General features: G+C 40.0%; 2 protein-coding genes and 1 long non-coding RNA gene across 4 annotated transcripts in view; 2 read left to right on the forward strand and 1 right to left on the reverse strand.

Annotated features, from left to right (window-relative positions):
* c8h12orf4 (chromosome 8 C12orf4 homolog) overlaps positions 1-2351 on the forward strand; it is a 26547-nt gene extending 24196 nt beyond the window's left edge. Inside the window, exon 14 of the mRNA XM_034878068.1 lies at positions 323-2351. Coding sequence (XP_034733959.1) covers positions 323-415 — 93 coding nt within the window. The 3' untranslated portion in view covers positions 416-2351. The remainder of the gene's footprint in view (positions 1-322) is intronic.
* LOC117948470 overlaps positions 1-4978 on the reverse strand; it is an 18651-nt gene extending 13673 nt beyond the window's left edge. The window contains exons 1-2 of the long non-coding RNA XR_004657450.1: positions 4969-4978; positions 3519-3521 (exon numbers count right to left, since the gene is read on the reverse strand). This is a non-coding gene — a long non-coding RNA (uncharacterized LOC117948470). The remainder of the gene's footprint in view (positions 1-3518; positions 3522-4968) is intronic.
* Positions 3476-23685, forward strand: part of slc45a3 (solute carrier family 45 member 3) — a 38785-nt gene continuing 18575 nt past the window's right edge. The window contains exon 1 of one of the 2 annotated variants that reach the window (XM_034878064.1): positions 3476-3652. The gene's annotated coding sequence lies outside the window, so the exon portion shown is untranslated. Of the gene's footprint in view, positions 3653-20420; positions 20602-23685 lie in introns of those variants that run through there. The other variant, XM_034878065.1, reaches the window with a different exon arrangement.

Below are 23685 nucleotides of genomic sequence, written 5' to 3' on the forward strand. Positions count from 1 at the left end.
TTTTTGGAAAAAGGCTGCAATGAAACAAAGAGTGAAAAATTTAAAGGGGTCTGAATACTTTCCGTACCCACCGTATGTTTGGATTTTGTGTGTGTGTCAGAAAGGTGTGCCAGATGTTTTTTCAATTTTTACATACATGTATATATATTTTTTCTAACGTTATCTCTTGATTGTTGGAGCAGTAGATGCAAGAACATTTTATGGTGTGAACACAAAGTTTTATCTTGTAGAAGAGGTGTTTTTCCCCTACAGTGCACGGATCTCACTCCCTCGTGTCCACTAATCCTAGCGGTGTCTGTGTGTGTCTCTTGTGTTTTCCCAGAGTATTTCCGAGGAGATGTTCTACCAGTTGAGCAATATGCTGCCTCAGATCTTCCGAGTCTCCACCACCCTAACCCTCACCTCAAAGCACTGAAGAATAGAGATGCACCACATATCATCCTCAAGGCATTCTGACTAAACCCAGACTCATTTCCTTTAACCGTTAGACAAATGCTTTTAAGTTCAGTTTTTTTCTTCTTTAGGAACTGTACATGAAAGAAGTGGGGATTTGTTGGAAAAGTAACACATAGAATTGGGTTCAACAGGTGGCATTAAAGCACTTACAGTAGAGGTGCGAAAAAGGATTTAAAATCAGAAGAGGCATTTGTATGCAATTTGTGAGGCTTATTTTTATTTTCCTCTTTATTTTTTGCAACTTCCAGAGCTACTCTCGCTGTAAATAGTTCTTACTGAAAGATGACTGGATTCAGTGGCTTACCAACGCAGCTGTTGCAATTATCATTTCAAGCCTCTAGGGTGTGGTTCTGGCGACAGAGTTTTATGACGTCAGCCGCCAGTGCTACAAGTATTCCAGTTTCCCTTTTTAAAGCTGCAGTTTGTAACTTTCCGCTTGTTTGAGCTACAACATAGTGGATAATGTAGTGTTGCGTTGGTGAGGTAGTTTTAACTCGCTGGTACCGAGTGAAAATGCCATCGACGGAGCAGATAAAGCAAATGTGAAAAGCCAGTATTGTTTACTAAAGTGATGAAGGTGGATGGAACTAGGTGGGACCTTACTCTATTAGCCACCATGCTAAATGTGACTTTTTTGTGTGTTTTCACTACACATTAGGTTAGGGCTGCTCCATCATGGCAAAAATCATAATCACAATTATTTTGGTGAATATTGAGATCATGATTATTCAACACGATTACTCAATGATTCCTGAAACATCATGCACTTAGTGGATTTTCTTGAACTTTAAATATGACTCAACTAAATCAACAAATCCAAACAATTGGGAACTCCTTAATATATATTTAGTCTATAAAATAAAGAAATACATTCAACCCCAAATAGATTTGTAGTATACTGCCACAGCCTACTGAAAACTCTTTAACATAAATTTAAGATTTTGGTAAACCATATTTCAACATATCGCAGTGAGTAACTTGTGCAAAAGCGCACCGCCAAAGAAAGGGTGTGCTGGTTTTATAACACAAAACGATCACATCATTGTGAAACCATATGCGGCCCAATAACTGTTACCTTGATCAATTTGGTTTCAACATCTTTGGAAGCCAAAATCGTAATATTAAAAAATACAAATTTGATTAATCGCCAGTCCTAACATTACCAAACAGATAGATGGAATAACAGATTTCTGCTTTACATCATGTTTTCTTCGGTTTAATGGACAGTATGAGTATTCCTGTTGACAACACATTTCATCTGTTGAATGTTAAAAAATTAGCCTTGATGTTCAGCCATCGTATGAGATTCAGAAGTCAACCAATGGGTAATTTGCTTGATATTTGGGGGCTGATTTTACCAGAGAGAAGTGACATAAACTTGGCTCCTCTAGTCCTTAAGATGAATGGCGTTGCTGCTGAGATGAGCAACGCGCAGGTGTTTTTATGCTGCATTGCAGTGACTTGTAGCGAGGATCACTTTTCGTGTGTGTGTGTGTGTGTGTGTGTGTGTGTGTGTGTGTGTGTGTGTGTGTGTGTGTGTGTGTGTGTGTGTGTGTGTGTGTGTGTGTGTGTGTGTGTGTGTGTGTGTGTGTGTGTGTGTGTGTGTGTGTGTGTGTGTGTGTGTGTTTTCCCCCTCTACCTCTGTAACAGCAGATGGCACTGTTCCTAAAGATGTGAAAAAGGGTGACCACACGGGCACTTATACACTCGATCAAGAAATGTTTGTCCACATTCATCAGAAAGCAAAGGAGACCTCTGTGTAAAAGCTCAGCCTCAGTGTTTTTTGTCTCTTTAATGGTAACTGCTTGTCAAATGTGTTGAACCCTTGCATCTAATCAGTTGTGTTTTCTGTATAATTACTGTATGTGTTTACATTTTTATGTTTTGAATTAAAAAAAAAACGATCACCACATTGATTTGATGGGAATTCTTCATAAAAGTCACCATATGCTCAAAACTAACTTTTTTAAATTTTGCCAAATTTCCTCTCTGCTAAGAGTGGATACACTCTAGTTGCATTTGGTTCGGTGTTTTATTTAGTGTTGATGGGTTTTCCACAGGCACATAATCTCTCTGAAGCTAAGAATCCATGTCAATCATTGGAATTGCATTCCTCTTACATCTAATGGTGGCCCACAGGCCATTTCACACGGACTGAAATTAATTCAGCTTGTCAGAAAGTTTGCCGTGGTGGAAGATTATAAGAGTTGAGAGTGTAGCAATCAAAGCAAGTTGTCTTGACTTTTCTTTAAAGATAAACAAGAAGGCCAGCAGGCTCTGAGAGAGTTTTGACATTTAATAGCTTCATGTTGAAACCTGCAACTGTTTATATCGCAGTGCCATGCTGAGACCCCACATAATTGTAAGACTATGTATTGCTGAGTGTTTGGCATTCTTAGGATTGGTCTCAGTGGCCTGGAGTGTTGGGTTACCTTGAGAAGACAGTGCCGGGTGCTGATTCAGAACAAGTCCACCTTTCCCTCCTCTCTCACTTCTGGACACATGACTGAAAATGATCAGAAAGGAAGAAAACAATCTGTACAATGAAATGGAAAAGAATATGTAATTTAACTGGTAAATTTAGTCAATAAATAATAATATCACAAGCGTTATTCTAAAAAAAGCATGACTGAATAAAACCAAACATTCATTAATCTATTTATGTATTTACTTAACTGTTTGTTTACGGCCGTTTTCTTCTCACGTCATAGGTAAAGCTAACGGAACTTGCTATGTGTTTGTTTAAAGAAATAAAAGCTGAGTCTTACTGTTGTAAGCATAGACCCTATTAACGGTCTATGGTTGTAAGGCAGTTTTAAAGAGAACTTTACAGACCATTAAAATGTGTGCCTTTGTCTTAGTTTAATTCAATATGCACACACCTTAAAGTATGTATTTGTTTATTTGTTTTTGTTTTGTATGGAGGTATTAAGTTGTTCTTTTTAGCTAAAAGTGCCCGTTGCCGCCACTGCGAGTGAGCCATTTTATAGTTTATTGTTGCGAGTGCTTTCGGTCCGTTTATTTCGAAAGCTAAGACCGGAAGTTAAAGTTGTAACTGAGACTAGCTTGACGGCGGTGGTCACAACTGGGTATCTGGCTCTCAACGTAGCTCTCTACAAGTTGGGCAACAGAGATACGTCGGGAAGCGAGCAGACAAGTTGCTGCACTGATTTTCCGGAGCTGCACTTAATCTAAGGTGAAGTTGCACTAGGAGTCCTTAAATGAAATAATATATTTATTTGAAAAATACTGCACATATTCAGCCTGGTTTATTAGACGGAACTCGTATACGTGCTAAATAACTTAACGTTCGCTGTGTGGGTTAAAACTTCAACGGTCGACTGCGGCTTAACTGCAGACAACGGGGATACATTTCGACCCAAAATATCGTTGTGTGTGGCTGGTTGTGTACGGCGCCAAAAACAGATTTGGAGGAGCTGGAAATGGACGCGTTTGCTAGTGTGTGCTTTGACTCTGTTGTTGAAAGGTGTATGGTTAGCCATGGTCCAGCAGCAGCAGCAGCAGCAGCAGCAGTAGCAGCATGGTGCTGGAAGTGTTTCCACTCTGTTTCGTTGCCTGTAGCTCTACCAACAGGCTCCCTGCCTGCACACACTGATGTGGTGCCAAGTGCCATGGTGGCAATAACTTCACAGACTTACTCTGACCAATTGGACCTTCTCTGTCCACACGAAAGCCTTCGTCTAGCCAATTCGCTGTAGACATTTCTTGCTTAACCCCGCTGTTTTGACACATGGGTAGATGTATAGGAGTCGAGGCGTTTCAGGACACCCTGTTTGCAAAGTTGCTTTCAGCTTTACCATCTGACAGTGATATTGAGCAATGGAACCCTTGTGTGTTGTAAAACAAAAATTAACACTTTTTTTTTGTGGACACTTTTCAATGTTTTTCCAGCATTGTTCGACGTTCTCTGAGCCTTTTCCCACCACCACCAGTATACACTAGCAAGTTATTACCCCTATTATTACACTTATTTTTGAAATTGATTAGCAACAAACCTCATCTATCCTGTATGAAATTACAGTATATCTAATATTTGTGTTAAAAAAGCAGAAATTTGTTATTATTTCGACCAATATTTAACATCAGATGATGTTGGATAATCCCAGACTGCCAAAGTTTAGTCAGACTAATGCTAATTAAATAAAACACTCAAAAAGTCAATTTGATTGAAAGAAAACTCACATTTCTGCTATAGAAACTTTGAAATGGGGTCAAATTTGACCCAAAGATAACAAGAGGGTTAAATGATAAAACTGATTATTGTTGTTTTCATACGCTGGTAAAGTATTTATTGGGTTTCAGTAGTTTGAGAGACAGTTAAACTCAGATATGCAGATGCAGCTGTGAACACAGTGCTTCACAAAAGAGCGTTAGATTTATTTTATTGTCAGGCTACTTAATAAGAAAACGTTCTTGTGAGTCAGCTTTGCCTTTCTACAGTTGATAGCTGAGAAAAAAATCCCAGTTTGGAAGTAAAACTCCTACCAGAACAGCAGTGGTTGTTGAATGATGCTGCGTTCCAGGCAACCCGTAACTTGTGTTTTCACAACCTTCTGCCGTGAGAGTGCCCTGGAACAGCAGTCAAACATGTAACTTACTAATTTGATAACTCGTACCAGATCGTTGTACTCCCAGTTACAGTTTTTGACGTCACACACACAAACAACAATGGTGAACCCTATTGATGCTGTACAGACGCTGGTGATTAACGGAGAGAAAATTACTAGACATATTGTAATCAAAACATTACTGTATACATTACTGTGTACTACTACAGGTTACGTTTATTAAATGAAGCCCAAAATAGGTTACAGATTCGAAATCACTAGTATCTAGCTAACAGCTAGAAGGGTTTGTCGTGACTTTTCCTGGAACTCTCCCAAGTGGTGAGTCGTGACTTGAAATCGTAATTTACGGACTAAAAACTATGTCTGGAACGCAGCATAAGCTGTGACTGCTTCTGAGCAATTTCCAAGAAAGTTCAGTCCTTCCTGTCAGAAACTTTAACTTCCTTTTCCCTCTGAATACTGACTCTTCTCTTCTTGTTGCTGTAATCACTGGAATCCAGAAATGTTTTTGTTACCAACTAACTGTTAATGGTGACATGTAGAGTTACTGACACATTTTAAAATCTTTGTCTAAAATAATCTGCTAATTGTTTGCCATTAATCAGTTGATTGATGCTTAGCAAAGCCCATTTTGCCCACAGGGAATTTTTAAAAAGGGGACACTGCATTGCTCTTGTTTCTGGTTTTCACCCTGTTGTGGCCAAACGTGAACCTTTTTGCATAATGGATCATTCAGCTTACTTTTGTCTCCCTTTTTGAAAGCCTCTGTTTCTACTTTAATTTCTTTATTTTTAGAGAATACAATGTCAAGAATGTAAACCGCATTTTCTACTAAGTAAACTCCTAGAAAGCTGTTGAGAGCAAAAAGTTTCCACACTTCTTTTTTGTGTGTGAATCTGTTTTTGGGCTTGTGCTAGACCCTTCAAGACCACATTAAGAAGGAAGAGGATCAAAAGGTTAAACAGCTCTAAGCCAGGACAGAGGGACTTTTATTGTCATCGTGACTGTGACTCTGCCTTAACACAAAGACCTCTTTCCCTTTTCCATAGACCGTTCAAGTGTGTTATTCATTCTACCCTGGAAAATAGACTCTTCTCTTTTGGCCTGTTGGCCCTGGCAGCTCTTCTCCTTTCTTCCCTTGACAATATTTAGGTTACTTATAACAAGTGCTTTTAAAACAATTCAAATATTTAATTGCATTAATGTCATAGTTAACTCGCAAGTAATCACACATTTTTATATATTCTAAATGTCCCTTGACTTCTTTTTGTCCCATTATTTTTTTTCTCATTGTAACGCTCTTACCAACATGGAAAAGTTGATCGGCTTGCTTTGTGCAAATGTTTTTAATTGAAAACAACATTGGCATAAAGCCTACTGTAGTGTTCAATTTCACACGTAACATTCTCACTTGGAGCAAATGATCTCTCACACAATGTAACACTGTCCATCAATAAAAGGGTGAAAAAATACTTTGGGGGGGCTGGGGGATTGGCATCAGCTGTGTGCTTGGCCATCAAGTGATATTTCAGACTAGACATGCTGCGATGATAGCTCAGTTTACGACAAAACACACAGATCACTGTGGTCTTGTCAATGGAACCATTTGGCAACTTTTAAAAAGTAAACTTTCCATTCAGAATCTCATTGGCATCCATTTCGGCGTCTCACGCTCGCCATCCACTCAAAACGTAACGTTACTACTCTTTGGCCGGCTTGCAAGCCCAAACAAGTGTGTGTGGCGTGCCTGTTTTTATTCCAGTCTAGCTAGATTCGGTGTGGTGTTGTAGTTTTTCTAACGTTACTAGTTGTTGCAACAGCTAAGTTTAACTGACAGCACTACTTATTACAAACTTCACTTCCTTCTTTTATAATAAAACCAATCCCAACAATCACCTCTGCTAGCATGTGTAAAACTAGTTTCCATGTGAGATCTCTAGGGTGTATAATTAGTATGACTACTAATTAGGGCTGCACAATATATCGTTTTTTTTTTAATCGTCATCACGACACGATATCAACTGGTGCAACAAACCCATCGCGAAAGACGCTCAACGATTTTTATGTAAGACAATATCAGTAGAAAACTTTTAAAAATGTATCTGCCATTCATTGTTTCAGTGATGCATTTTTATAATTATTCAAAGTTCAATTTGTTGAATAAAATGTTGGTTTAAAAGTAAGCAAGGTTGTTGTATTATAGCAGAATACTGAAAGCCGCAGAACTTTGTACACTTCATCTGTTTATCGCGTGCAGGGTTCAAACTTAACACTTTGGTCCACCAGCCAAATGGCTAGTGAATGTTCAAGGTTACCGGTCACGCAATAGATTATTTGTCTGGCAGTCAAAGCAAATCTAGGTTGACTCCGCCCACCTACGTACTTCCACTCAATTTTCATTTTCCTTCAGTACTACTTTTGCCGTATATCTCTTGGGTTTTTCCAGTCACATTTGAACAGGTCCAATCAGCAAACAGAGAGTGGCTGAGAACAATGACATGGAGGCTGTGCGCCGGTTTAAGTTGTAGTTCCGTAATAGCGGAGGAGAACGATGCGAGCGAATCCATTCTGTCCATTTTAGAAAGGCTGTCGACTATCCAGAAGTTAAAGCTCGAGCAAGAACAAGCTTTGCTAAGTTTTGTTGGTGGCCATAATGTTGTGGAGGTTCAAGGAGTTGGCTAAGGCAAACGCTAGCGATGCTAAGCCAACGTCCCGACCAAACATTAGCATCAGGAGTGGCTCCAGGCAAATCCAATAGTTTTAAACTTCAACAGAGTACCCGCCTCCAAGGAAGTTAATACTTGTCAATGGAGAGTGGCCAGACTTTCTGTACAAATGAAATGTATGAGGGTCTGGTAGGACCAGGCTAAAGCTAATCTACCAACCACTTGCATAGTTTGACCTGCATTTGGCAGGTAAATTTAGCTCATTTTGATTGCACGTAATATTGTTATTGCAATATTTACCTCATATCATGCAGCCCTAATGATCAACGACTAGCAGTCATTATATGATCTGGAAGGCTGATCTCAGAGCAGCCACATTCTTAGCACTCACTACTTCCTATGTGTTTCCCCAGGAGGAATTTTTGCTGCTCTCTGCAGAGCTCGTCAGTTCTTCAGTGCTAGAAATGCTTTTTTTACCCGGGATGCTGTGGCTAGACCAGTTGGCCGTTCTCTAACAGCTTTCTGACAGTCTAATATACCCTCAAGCCAAGCGCAGGATAAACGCCCACTGTCGAGGACACCAAGCTACTTAGGCAGACTGACAGCTTTGCCGTCTTAATCAGTCGTAGGCTGTTTATCTCCTGCTCTGAGTGCTTTCAATGCGTGTACCTGGATTCTCAACGAATTACACACGGCTCCTGCATATGCTTTTTGAAGACAGGTGATGGATTATGCGGTGGGTGTGATTTTAAGCTACTTCTTCCTAATGCTTTGGGCCCCGAAGAGCTTTTGCTGGAAGTGTATTTTCTTCTTTTTTTTCCTCTCTTGTCCTCTTCTAAGCATTGTGTGCTGCTGTTGCGCTGGTATCATGTGTAGCCATGAACAATCACAGGTATGCAATGTGTACAATGGTTGTCTCTCACATCAGAGAAGTGCAGGAGAAAGTACTCACTTCAGTGGGAACGTGCTGGTTTATGGCTCTCATGACAATTTCTTTACATTTCTTTTAAGGTTTTAACTTTCATGTCCTCATTTAGCCAGTTTAGTCAAATTGTGGTGCTTCAATGACCTTTACTGATTTTCTCTATAGTTTTTGTTGTATAGACTACTCATGGTATTTTCCGTTTTGTTGCTGTGCCTCATTTGATCCATTATTTGACTGATTTGAGTACAGATTTTCTGGCTGGGGAGAATTGGATTAAACCTTGTCTGCACTTTAGTTGGTCCGCTTGCCTTGGCGTTTTATGTAAACTGAGCTGTTGGCTTTATATTTACAGAATCCTCTGTCTCTGCATGAATTTCTCATTTGAGAAATGAACAATTTTGTTTATTTCTCAAATCAGCGTGGTGTATTTTTTATTATCTTAAGGCAAACTAGCTTTCAAGCTACTTGGGCCTTGCACATAGCGAATGTGTCCCTCAAGTGCTAATCATTGTCAAAACCGTGAGCTCATTTGTCAAAACAGGAGGAAGAGAAATGGTAATGGTCAAAAAAAAAAAGGGAGGGGGAAATATTTTTTTCTCTGGAGGAAAAAACACAACCACTAATAATCAAAAGCAACTCAACACCTGTGCATAGACTGGGTACATCTGGCACATTATTAAACCGCCATAACTCAATAACTGTGAGGGGGGGAATGGCTGAATATTAAGCAACCTGTCTGGATGCTGGATATATCATTGACGGGAATCATGCAGAGTGCAAAACCGTTTCCCAGCTCTCTGTGGACTGCGGGGTCAAAGTCCAAACTATTTCCCTTTACTACTGCTCTGCAGCCAGCTGAGTCAGAGAGAAAGCCCGCCTTTAGGCTCCCCTAATGGGCCAGAGCTAAAAGAAAAGATGACAGCTATCCTACCACCCAGGAATGTCACCTCTGTGACATAATCATTCAGCGCTTTCATTGTTTTTGACACTATGGCTGCTTTCTCACAGTTGCTGCTGGGAATTTTACCTGTCAGTTCCCTAATGGTGTGACAAGAGTTTTTAATTCAAGAGGGTAATGACTGAGGAAATCAGATGTCAGTTTATAAGGGAGCACTAAGTAACCGTTCTCTTTGAGAACAATCAAAATGGTTGGTAAACATGTTTATTGGTAATAAAAGTTGTCAGTGTTTTGTTAGTGTTAACATAACAGGCGCCTGCCGTATTTAGCCTGTTCTGTGTGCTATTATGTAGTTGTATATCTGTTAATGTGTTACCGTTAACATAACAGGCACCTACCATATTCAGCTTGTTGTTCTGTGTGCTAAATGTCTGTTCTTGGTCTTAGATTTTTTTGAAATACTTTTCAACAACTACCAGGGCGTGGTGACGTAACTGAACAGTTGACAAGCCTCTCAGTCCCGGCAGCATGTTTTTAAAGCACCCATCTGTGGACTCATTCCTCCAACTATGGCCATCTTGCTTTCAGCCCGCGATTAGCTTCCTTTGTTTTCTTCATTGCAGTAAGAGTAACCTTTTCTCACTCACTCCAAACTTTCTTTCTGCTGCTTTATTACTATCTTCGGCTGGATATTTTACTACTTGCAGTTTGTTATCTGCAGACAAGGATTTTTTTGTGGGCTTTTTGTTTGTGTACAGTCTTACTTAGTTGTCGCTAGGAGCAGCATATGGTCTCACAAGCCTAGAGTGCCCGCGGCTGTAGATAGTAATGTTTTCAGCATAAATTAACATGTAAAAACATGTTTTTTTATATATATAAGTTGGCCCGGACTATAAGTTTTAGGACCAGCCAAACTATGAAAAAGTGTGACTTATAGTGCGGAAAATACAGTAAATTTAATATTTAATCCTTATCTCCTTTTATAAGTGCATTGCCCTTTTTAATGACAGTATTGAAACTGATACGTTGCTATTTTTAAGACCCCGTGGGATACCGTATTACTGCCCAACCCTATTATTTAGGCTACATAACTGAAAAACTGGGCAGAAAAAAGATGCGGCTCAAATGAAATAGAAATACATCTATAGTCAGCTATATCATCTCCCGACGTGTGTTTAACAATTAATAGACCTACAACTTCATCAACGGGATGGTTGACAAAAGGAACTGCCATGTTCGGGGAAAAACATTTTCTAGTCTGCCTGACATGGTTAATAAACCAACCCTGTTTTTTTTTATTCATGCAGATAAGAAAATGCACTTAAATGGGACCATACAGACTGATTGAATGAATGAGGAAATGGAAGAGCGCTGTGTCTGAGTGAAGAAAACCTGCTCCTGACCAGGTTAGGTTCACAGGCTCAGTTACCATAGTAACCGACTCTGAGGTTAAGTCACCTCTCTTTCTGAAACGGGCTGGAGTTACACCTCTTTTAGGTTTGATCAACCTCCCTTTCTGAAACAGAAAACCCAGAGTTACCCTTATCTCAGGGTTAACTAAATCAGAGTTTTCACTAAACCAGCTTTCTGAAACAGGACCATGGTCTTGGACTTGACTTGGACTCGATTCAGTTGGTCTTGCTTTCAGCCCTGTAACCTACAACACCTTTCTCTCACACTTTCTCCCTGGGGCATCTTGAAATTGCTCTCTCTCTCTGACAGTATAATGTCAGGATCAGAGCCCCCTGGGACCACCCCTGCGATCATGGCTAACATTAATTCGTGTGAGAGGGTGAAGGCATAATTCGTTATAGTCATTTAGGTTATGTGTGTTCTTTTAATATCTGGTCTGATTTAAATACATAAATTTCACCTATCTTCTCTTCAGTTTTGCATGACATTGTTCCATGCCAATGTGTGTGGGTGCACTGGCACAGGTTCAGTTATCTAGTGGCTTGCTTGGCCAACTGCTTTTCTCTTTAGTCCTAATGTGTTGCTCTGTTATTTTTTCATTCAAACTCATATGCACTGTAAAACAATGGGTGAAATGTTCCAACTGCACAGCAGTTTCTTAAAACAGAATGGTTTTAGTAACTTATGAGAACATGACATTCATTTGGTATGGCTGGCCAGAGTAATTGTCTACTGATGTTTATCTTTCTCCTGCCTGTGCAACACAAGAATAAATGATAGAAGGATACTTTGTCTTTCTGTTAACTCCATTATAACCGGAGCGAGGCATTACACTGCAACTGACATGTAAGAATCCGTATCCAAAGCTTTGTTATTTTGTTTGGGAACTTCAGACTTGTCTTGCCATATTCACAAAAATGTGATCATTGGAGTGTTTTTTTTCACAGTCCTGTTTTTATTTTTGGTTTAAAGACCCTCTAACTGTTCTAGAATTTACCAGGAACTGCACCTCTGTGGGATACTTTGCTCCTAGTCTGGCTGGTCCTCACAGCATTCTGGGATGGGATTCAAACGTGGTTTATTGCCAGTTCGCAAGCCAACGCTTAGTTTCTTTAAATCTGTTATATTTCCAAATATTTGACATTTACACATACAATGTATCCACATGAACCACTTTTCAGTATTACTGAAACAACACCCTGTGCAAATGCCGGGAGTTGAATGAATTTATCACAAAAGTCCAAATTGCTTCCAAAGTTACCTAATGACCAGTTGCTGACAAGCAATGTAGAAATAAAAAGAAAAACATCCGGAGCAATGCTCACTTCACATAACACACACTGGAGCTTACTTCCAGCAAACTTTACAGAGAACAATGAAGACACAACAGGATCACCGATCTGTATTAACAGAATACTTTTCTGACCTTAGCTTGTTGTTTACTACTGAGCCGGTTTGTAAACCGGTAGGCTACCAAAAACATCTTAACTTCACTCGTTCTCCTGACAGCCCCTCGACTGTCCTGCTGTTATTACAGACATGTGAACTAACCACAGGCACTTGATTCAGTCATGACCTCATGGCAGTGCACAGCTGCAGGTTGAATAGAAGGGAAACACTGAAATGTATATGTGGCATTTATTTTTGACATTAAAGAAAAACTTGGGCTGGTGGGTGTTACCGTTGGACTGGTGGCCCTCAAGGCCTTTTGGAAGTCTTGTTGAATGTAAGTCTAGATCCTCCTTTATCAACTCTATCTGAGGACAAGTTCCTCGTAGCTAACAGGGCTTCACTCACTTCCTTTTTGCAGTGTTTTCCCTAGGTTTGGGAAAGCCAGAGGTGCACATTTTGTAGGAGGTTTAGGGATTTCCCTAAAGAAATCTTATGGTTTTCAATAAAAACCAAATGTATTTTGGATCATTATTATTACTACCATATTTGTGTTCTTAATGTAGGAAAAGCTAGAGATAATTGAATACGGTAAGGCGTTTTAGTGTGTCAGATTATAAACGACCCTGCCACCTCCTAATAATTTCTTACTGAAACCAGGAAAGGCCAGTCAAACAGGGCAGTGAAAGGTTTTCAACTGGAATCAGCCCTCTTTGAAGTTTGTCTCTGTGAATGAGAAAACAGCATATTATAAGACCCCAGCGTTCTCTTTCATGTAGCAAGCTGAAAGGGATGCTATTCAGTGTTTGAGGGAGACCTTTGATATGTGAGATGCTCTGTGCCTTGTGAAAAGGACCAAGCTTATGATTTGAGTCAATATGTGTGTGAGTGCTTTGATGCCTGCTCCTGCCAGTACAATGTTATGCAAGAAAGGTTTCGTACAGCAGACTTAGGGGATCAGCCATCATGGACCCTACAGCTTGCATATGTGAAAAGGTGCCTTCTCATGCACATCTGTACTGTACTATACAGTACACACACACACACATACACACACACACACACACTAGGGGTGGGGAAAAATAATTGATTCTTAGATGCATTCTCAAGAAAGATTCAATGCTGATAAGTTAATAATAGATTTTTTTTAATTATTTTTTTTAATTATTCTAAATGTGTTGATTTTTATTTAAAAGTTACTGTCTCCAGATGTACAAATCAGAAGACAGAGTGACTGAAAGAGGATGGGCTAATAGACAACTACTTAGAGTTTAGGCAAGAGTGCAGAAAAGAACAGGCAAAACTGGCTTGTATTTACAGATGATCTAATGAGACATACATAACGTAGTTAAGCAAAACACATAAAGGCTGTTGATCTACTTCATCACATTACATCTGACTCCCTCATGTTTCATGTTCTAAGAAGCCAATTATCTATGTAATGCCGTTTTATTGAATATTAAATAAATGCATGTATAAATAAATATGCCTTTTAAAATGGTCCTTTTTATTTCATAAGTTCACGTTTATTTACTTCAAGAGACTTATATGTTAATAGATGCAAATTTATTTATTTACATGGGCTTTTATTTCCTAATGCCAAATTTATTGATTTCCCTCTCTAATTATTTCCTGTTCTTATATGCAAATCAGGGGGCGTGGCTATCTCTCACATTCAGAACACAGCCGTGGGCAAAAAAAAAGCTGGCGAAGTGAGAGCGCACCACGACTGGTGACTGTGCACCTAGCGCGTTAAGAGCTAGGTGCACAGTCCCCATTTCTGGGGTAACTGAAGCATTAACACGCGCTGACCTGACGGAGCAACACAGCTGGCAGTTTGCTGTTTGCAGTGCGCTGTACCCAGCCCACAGTCACCTATTCTGGGGTTCAGTTTAATGGGAATTAGAGCAGTTGTTTGCCCCCTATCTCACTTTAAGGTGCTCTAAGCAATGTTGCGTGGCGTTACTTCTTGTTGACGTTAGAAGTTTTTTCTAACAACACAAGACCCTCCCACTCCCTTCTGTGCTTCCGCGCACTAAACCCCAGCCCAAAATTGTTCTTGTCGGTTATTGGCTGTTTGTGCATGCTTTGTGGTGCAGATGGGCACAGTTTTTTTTGTTGCCGTTTATAGACCTTGGGCTGTCTACAGATGTGTTCTGGGTTCAGGCAGCTTGCGGGTAGTGAAGAGTTGTTTGCTGTATGACAAGAAGTGTTCTAGCCTAAAACACATGTGACATCGCTTAGAGCACCTTTTTAACGACGCTTCAGCTAATATTGTCTCAACGATGCCAGTTTTCATTAAAACTTGTGTGACAAATATTGTATACTGTTTGACAAAATCTAAGATTTGTATGTATATTTTAAAAAATTACTTATGGAAATGTACATAAAGAAATTGTTGCATCGATAATTCGTTATAGAATCGAATCGCTGGCCTCAGAATTGTAATCGAATCGTGAGCAAGAATCAATTCCCGCCCCTAAAACACACACACACACACACACACACACACACACACACACACACACACTCGCCCACACAGATGAACACAGTCACATCTAATGGAAGGAATCGCTGTTCCTTTTTGGTTGACTGTAAACAATATCCCGTTTGTGAACTCTTGTTGGTATTTTGATATTGAGTGTTCAATGTTTACAGGACATGGTTAAAATGAAGAAAGGAAAGAGTTGTCTTGATTACGTGTTTCTTCTTTTGGTATGCTTTTCATCTTGTAGAGCTGATGATTGATGATTTCTTAGTTCCCATAACGCCCAGGGTCGCCTTCCTGGTAAGACGCAGACTAAAAGGCGGAAGGCGTGTGTGTGTGTGCCTGTGCGCCTTCCTGTGTATTCTACTGGTGGGAGAGGAAGAGAGAGGACTTTGCCCTTCTCTTCCATCTTTACCATCTGTTTTTTGTAGCATTTGACTGAGGGGTTAATCATTGTGCCCTGGGGCCACTACTGCTCTCACAACAGCTGGAAAAAGTGTCCTGTCAGTCAGTCCTCTATGCACTGCCATATTACAGAGTTTTTTACAAATTTTTTCAATACTCTAGACACAAAACTCACAACCAGTGATGCAGTTTAAAAAAAAAACTCTAACACTTGATTCAATTCTTGGAATCATACATAATTCATACACAATTTTTCATGTTTAGATCATGAAAGTTTCAATATACCGAGATATATTGTTGGCAATTGGCGTGGAACCAATTAGACTACATTATCTGGATATAACATTTCATCATTGTTCTTTACTGTAATGTATTACTGTTTATCAGACACCGTTTCTATGGTCCTGTGTACCACCTTTACTGTTAGACTATTTTAAGTATTGACAGTACTTCATTGCATGCATGCAGGCCCTTGGATTTGCTCGTCCAATTTTGCCGACTCGTTAAAGATGATTGATTTTTACAGTACTGTCTTTTCTTTCTTTCTTTTATTTCTTTGCTAATTATTTAGCTTTGATTGAAATAAACCTATGTTGTGATTGTACTGTATTGTTTTTCATCAATACATTTCAGATTTTGTTCAATGATTCCACTGTTAGTACTATTTTAACTACTGCAGTAGTTTACAGGGATGTATTCTCATCTAGTACCATAATGAAACATGTATCGTCTATTTTGTACTACAATATTTAATGATTGTACCAACGATGACACAGTGAAACTGTGGGTAGCTTGTGTGTGGGGGATCTAAAGTAACGTTTTAATGGTATTTCACAATAAATTTAGTTTTTTGAACCAATGATTGTGCAAGTTTTCTTTGGAATGCAATGTTTTGAACATTGGTCAGCCTGTGTCACAAGTGATGACTGTTTTGAGTTTTGTGATGGATGGTTGCATGGATGGATGGATAACAATGGCTCTGTTACATATTGTGGCCCAGTATGCTATTTGATTGAGTCAGTATGCACAACACCAGGACCTCCCCTAAGTAGAATGCAGTCATCATTAATATTAAAGGTCCCATGGCATGAAATTTCACTTTGAGTTTTTTTTTAACATTAATTAGTTCCCCCTGCCTGCCTATGGTCCCCCAGTGGCTAGATATGGTGATAGGTGTAAACCGAGCCCTGGGTATCCTGCTCTGCGTTTGAGAAAATGCAAGCTAAGATGGGCAGATCTGGAAGCTTGCTCTTTATGAGGTCATAAGGGGCAAGGTTACGGCCCCTTTCTCTGCTTTGCCCGCCCAGAGAATTTGGCCCACCCGTGAGAGAGAGACATTATGGCTTTCAAACAAGAAAAGTGGCTGTTGGTCAAGGCCGCACACCCCCAGCCTCCACCTTGCCCCCCCCTCCCCTCTCTCCTCCTCAAAAGCTACAGACTCAGAAATGGCACATCCTAAGGAAAGCTCATTGTGGGACTGGCTCTAGTGGCTGTAATTCTGCTCCAAGGCTGAATTTTGGGAAAGAGACTTCAGATATAGTATTAGGGGACCACTAAGGTCTATATAAAAGCATCCAAAGAGCACCATTTCATGGGACTTTTAATAAATACACCTGTGATTTTACTATGGTATGTAATGTAGAGCATCATAAATAAGATTGTGTTCCCCAATGGACATTCATAGGCATCTCTGTCTGAACTCTAATGTGTTAGTTGTAATACGACAATCCATGCATGTTCCCTAGGGACACCTCTTTTCTCAGTAGAATACATATGTCCTGCAATGAAGCTCCTTTTCAGGAAGAGATCCTACCAGCAAACTCTCTTTTTTTTTTTTTGAGAACTTCAAAGCTGAGCTTTTTTCAATTAATGTTTTAACTGTTACGTGGTTGTCTAGCTAATGGATCCTGATGGAAGTATTGCCAGATGATTAGCTGAGTGATTCTGTATGAAGGATTGTCTCAAGAAATTATTGTAATAAAACCTAGGTTTTATTTATTTTTTTACATTATTTGTTACCAGTGTTTTGCCTGATGGTTTTATTTGGTCCAAATCTTCATCTCAATTCTCCATCTTTGTTCTCAGTTCTGTGTGAAACATCCTGTGTGGCAGAAAAAATGTAGGAAAGGAAGGAAAACTACTGATTTGTTCTGGGAAAATGACATTTGCATGATCAATATGATGTTGCATGGGTTATTGTTGTTAAGACATTTAAAATTACACAGTAGAGTTGGAATTGTGTCAGTAGTTATTTGCATGTGTTTTTGGCAGCTCTTTTGTGGACTTGGGTGTGTCTTTTTATTAAATCCAAAATTGACAAAGCATGTGATGTTACTAGATAATGGTGCACCCATATCACAATGGAAACTGCATTCTTTGGGGAAAACCCTGCATTTCTCGCCGACACATCTGAAATTTTAAAAAAGTGTCATATGTGTCAGTCCAGAAATTTGACTGGTAGGAAAAAGCCTTAAAACTTAAATTAACTTTGTTGCTCCCACTTCATCTTCTCTTTTCTGGGCGCAAGAACAAATGTGTGTAAAAGTATGACGGATCCTAAAGGGGATGTAACATCATGTGTGCCTCTTGGTGCAGTTTTATGGATCAGTTCTTAATTTCATAATTTAATTTGTTATGATACTGTGGCAGCTGTGACAGTTATGTGGTGGTGTGCAACAGATGGCCCTTTGTAAGTCATACACTGATGGGATTCTTGAGTCCCTTAAGTGACAATATAGAAGAGACTTGGACCATTCATGTTGTGTCCTAGTATAGATAACTCCTGGAGAATGTTAACTGTCTTAGATGGTCAGTGTAGGGCTAATCCTGAAGGCATTACATGTTAAAAGCTATTAGGTATGTATAGAAGCTCTGTGTTGTTTAAGTATTGGCTTCACGTATTTACTTTAAAGGTTAATTTGCTCTGGAAGCACACATTGAGTGATTGATCCTTGCTTGCCATCCATTTATTCGTGCTAATTTTAATGTGGATGACATTTAGGATTTATTGGGTCTCTGCTGCTATGCCAAGAGTAGTCGTCTTTGAGTTTTATTTCTGACACACTGTTTTGGTTTCTTTGGTTTGTCAAAGCAGGGAGCAGTGTGTCGTAGCTTATTCTGGGTATATTGGGTTTGGCCAGCACTGCAGAACGCCAGATTTGTGGGAAAAGCTATGGAAGTGGCGCACACACCGTTAGAAACCTTGCACAACAAAAGGTTAAAGAAAAAAGGCTTTGGTGCAATATCATTTTATTTCGTAACATAGCCATTTGGAGAAAGAGACATCGGCTGATTAGGGAAGGTAAGCCACAATTTCTACAGGATGCGTAACTGCTGCGGATCTGCTCCACTGTGTTTCGGCTTCGTACACCGCCGTCCGTCAAGACCCACCAGGTCCAGATTTGTTGCAAAACGGCTGCGGCCATGACTGACAGCTGAAGTCTCAAGGACCCTTGAGATCTCGCAAATTTATTTAGAATAGAACCACGAAAACAACAACAGCTTGTTTCCATCCAGAGGAATAGAGAGGAAACAACTTGGTGCTGTGTTTTCAAGGTGTAGTGCTGTGAAATATAATCTGCCGTGAGCATGGCCTATTTTATTTAGAAAATTAACCGGATGTTTTATTTTGTTTCTGTGCTCGACCTCCTGTCCCGCACTATCTGACGTGCTGAATTGCTGCGGAGCTCTCCGCGCCCGGGTAAAAGCAAGCTCTGTGTTTCTTCACAGAGCTTGTGCAGAAGGCTCCAGATCGCCGGACCTGGGGAACGCAGCCATTCCGCAGTCCGTGGAAATGCACACCTTGACTTTAATAGATGCGTAACGGTCTAGATCGTGCTCACGGCGGATCATATTTACCTTCCCTGTTGTTTTTCGTGGTTCTATTGTACATGAATTTGCATTCATGGCCGCAGCATATATGCATATTTGTACTTGGGGTGTGTATTTGAACAACTTTGAGATGATATACCTTTGCCAACTACTTTTAAAGGAAGGGCTTTATTAGTTGTGTGTGTGTGCTTGTTATTGTTCCAGATTTATTTGAACAAAATATTTGTTAAGGCTAAGACATATGCGGTAAGTTAGGACACAGAGGATTAAGCTGAGTGAGTAAAGCCCGGCCTTTCTCATGAATGGGATTTTCAGAATTCTCTTAATTCCAGGCAAGCCGTTCTTGTTGCAGAGGGGAAGTGCTGCCAACAGCCATTCTCCACACTTTCTTTATATCGATCTGCCTCTGGGCTCCAGAAATGGGGATTCCTTAAAGCCTGCCGTACTCTAATGACTTTACTCAACACACCCACCACTAACCACCCGTCCCATTTTCGAGCTCCTTTCTCTCCCCTTTTTTTCTTCCTTTCCTTAAACTCTAATTAAAAGCTTTTCTATAGAGGGTTGGTGGGATACGGATAGGTAGGTGTGTGTGTGTGTGTGTGTGTGTGTGTGGGTGTGTGGGGGTGTTAGTTAGTTCATGGATATGTCTTTGCGTGTGTGCATGTAGTACGTGTCTTCTCAAATAGGCTTATTGCTGGCTGAGCTGGTGACCCATGAAAAGGGTTAAAGCAGTCTACTGACAAGCGTTCATGAAGTACTGTGAGCTTAACTAAGAGTGGGATGCAGGAGGGGAGGTAATGAGAGATGGTGGATAGCTACCCCTGTCCTGATAGACAGCTAAACATGATACTGGGTCAGGGGGTATAATACAGAACTTTTTGGGAGTGGTTATAGCAAACTGGCATTGTTGAGACAATATTAGCTGAAGCGTTGTTAAAAAGGTGCTCTAAGCAATGTCACGTGTGTTTTAGGCTAGAACATTTCTTGTCATAAAGTAAACAACTCTTCACTACCCGCAAACTGCCTGTCCCTCAGTGTGGGGTAGTTAGATAATATCAATTCATTCTTTGTTTCCGCCTGTGCTGGTGAGTGTCTCTGTGCTTCATTTTTGGTCAAGGTTTTGATCAGAAGTTTTGTCTTTCAGATAATCTTGAGAGTAAAAACAAACGGATCATTTCTTTGAGACTGATGAAGACAGAAAGCAACAGGATTCCTGAAGTGCTTTGGGACTTTCCCAATTCACACTTTACAAGCTGCGGCAGACGAGAGGGAAGGAGGGAGAATAAGAGGAGGATGCAAAGAAGGTGGGCTAACTTAAGAGAGTAGGGAACAGAGGACACAAAAAGCAGGATAAAAAAAGAGTCAGACTCTTGAGCTGAAGCAGGTGGTCAAAAGAGTCTGGAGATATGCTCTGCAAGTGAGTGGAGTTGTGTGTTGATTGGCGAAAGAGTGTGAGCAGCCTTTAAAATAGATTAGATGCTCAATTTTCAGCAATGCAAGTCTGTAGGTGGACCATTTGAGCTTCGCTTTTTTTGCCGGTGAGTATCATTTTGCCAAGTAACTACAATCCTTTGTGGCTCATCATGTTATTTTGTTTTTATCACACTTTCTCTTATGTTGTCTTTGTTTAATGTGTAAAATACCAGAGGTGTAAATAGTTGAAGGACAGACAAAGTGAACAGAATAAAATAGATTTCTTTGTAATGGCAAAGATGTAAATTTTTAAGCTTGCATTTGAGGTTTGTAGCTTCTGTAATTTAGCCAAGCATGATGAATTTGCTCTGAATGTGAAGGGCTCATAGTAGCGTGTACAAATTAATTTTACCTCTGAACTGTATTGTATTGTGTGTGCTAATGGTAGTAAAAGGTCAGCTGTATCTTTTATTTTTGTTTTTATATTACTTCATAGAAAGTCTAATTTAAGCTGTGTTTTTAACTTAGAAGTTCTGACCTCCTTATCGTTAATAGAATAATGTTCTCTTGACACCCTGATGCATGTTACATACAGTGTCATAACATGGCTATATACATGATTAGCCTAAAGATAAGTTTTTATTTTTAAATAAGATTAAGCAATTTATATACATCTTACAGTAACTGAGCTAGTTTGGTTATAAAAAATAAATTAAAAAAATGTCACGTCATACTTTTTTTTCCCTAGCATCTTTATGTATAAATAGGATTTCATGCTTGCATGTTACAACAGTGTTGTTCATAAATACCATCTTACAGCAAACAACTGGTTGAAGATTAAACCTAATTAAAATTGTGACTGCTCTATTAACTAAATGTAAACACACCTGATCGCGGTTGAATGGAAACTCATTAGCGTTTGCATTCCCTCTCATTAGTCCTTTCACCTTGGCACAATAGGTTTTCAGTGACTGGAAAGCCATAGTCCGGAAAGGGAGGCACGTTATCAGCCACATTGACTCACAAGAGGCGACACGGCTCAACTCTGCTGCACACCATTGTTGTGCTATTTGCATGGGCCAGCATGATAACGGTCACCTCCCTGAGCCGTAGCTGGTTTGATTATCTTGTGTGGTCAGAGGCACAGCCTTCCCTCAGTTCACTCTCTGATGCACAAACGCACGCACACACACACACACACACGCACGCACGCACGCACGCACGCACATGCACAGGCCCTAATCCAACACCAGTGCAGCCAAACCTAGCCTGCATTCCTCTTATGTTCACCTGATAACTAAAACATGAGTGTTTTGGTGTGTGTAGTAAGTATATCTGTGTGGATCTGCTGTAGTCTCTTTCAGATAAGCACCAATACTTTCCCATGGTTGGAGTCCGTTGTTGTAGAGATGTTGGTTAATACAGTATTGAGCTATTCCTGTGTTGTCAATATATGAAGTAGTCAAAGAAAAAAGATTTTCATTTGCAATGAACGTTTAGTTCCTTGTCATCTTTTCAGTCTTTTAATCTTAAGGGACTAATATTCTGAGTTGTCAGCCTAATTAGGTGCAGTGATGGAATGAGCACATTTTGACATTAGACCTTCCATAAATACAAAAAGGTATGCCAAATTCTCTGGGCGGGCAAAGCAGAGAAAGGGGAGGCAACCTCGCTCCTTATGACATCATAAGGAGCAAGTTTCCAGATCGACCCATCTGAGCTTTCAGGCAGAGCAGGATACCCGGGGCTCGATTTACAACTACTGCCATTTCTAGCCACTGCGGGACCATAGGCAGGCTGCAGGGGCTCATAGTAATGTTAGAAAACCTCATTACGTGAAATTTGAATGTCATGGGACCCTTTAAGATGTTAGGTTGGTCACATGATTTGCGGTGAAAGGCAGGGTCAGGGGGTCACAGTGACAAATGTGGGCTTAAGATTACAGGCTGGGGGGTTGGGTCAGCAAGGTCAGGGCAGCCTTTCAAGTGAGTGGAGGCAGAACACAAATCAAACACTAAACTTTATTATTTTTTTTTTATTGAAGTAGGCTGAACAAGTCCCATGTTATTATCTAGTGAGCAACGGAAGGAAACTGTGTGTCTGGGAAAATGGTGTCAGAGGTCTGATGGTGTCCTCATCTGGACAACAGGTCATGGAAGGATGTAGAACACCTGGTAGAGATGAACACAGGAGAGAGAGTGGCAGAAGGACTGCTAGATAGTGGGAAGAATGGTAATATTTCTATACATCAGAAGAGTAAAACACAAAAAGGATAAGTGTTCTCGCTTACGCTGTGAATTCCATGTGCAGACCAATTAAAACGTCTTAAAATAATAATATTCATGTAAAATAAACTGTATGCATTAAAAATAGTTCTCATTTGTAATTGTGTGTTCAGATAGTGTGATTTTTTTTTTTTTTAGAGGAGGTGCAATGCATATAGGGCTGTGTTATAGCTGAAATCTTCCTTTACCAGACACGTAATTTCCTATCTTGCTTATACTGTATCTGCTATCTTGGATCTATGTCACCATAAAGCAGTTTTCTGGTAATTCAATAAATAGTCTCTAGGAAATATCCAAATGGTAAAGCCTATTTTTGTATACTCTTGTGTGAATCAAATATTTGACAAATGAAAAGCATTTTCTAATATTATTTCAAACTTTAGTCAAAAAGAACATAATGTGCAAGTAGCGCAACATAAAGCGTCCTAGTGATCCAAATACTGCTGCAAAACAGAAAGGCTGCTGTTTTTTTGACATTGCCAAATGCTTGGTTATCAACTGGTATTGCTAACAGTGGCTAATCATACTTGTTTTGTGTGCAAGGGAACACAGTCAATGCGCGTGTGTGGTCATTTCTAGCTCTGAGTTTCACGGTAAATGGAACACACTATTACCTCAGAGGACATGTTGAGGACTATGTCTAGGGCCCCCTGAACGTGGCATTATTTCCCTGACCTCCACTTCAATGCCAAGTTGGCACCGTTCACAAATGCTGAGTGATATTGTGGCAGCATTGCAAGCAGCCCACTGTTTATTCTGGGAGGTTCCATCTTACTGTTTTTGTGTTATTCAGAGAGCAGAGAATGAGAAAGATTTGCAGGAAGTGAGCCAGGGAAGCAGCCAGTAAAAAATCTGGTCGTGCTGTCCCTCTATGCAGACGGCCACAGTTCTGCAGCCAAACACACAACCAAACCCTCCTACTAG

This window comes from Etheostoma cragini, chromosome 8, assembly GCF_013103735.1.
Source record: "Etheostoma cragini isolate CJK2018 chromosome 8, CSU_Ecrag_1.0, whole genome shotgun sequence".
In the NCBI taxonomy this organism is placed as follows: domain Eukaryota; kingdom Metazoa; phylum Chordata; class Actinopteri; order Perciformes; family Percidae; genus Etheostoma; species Etheostoma cragini.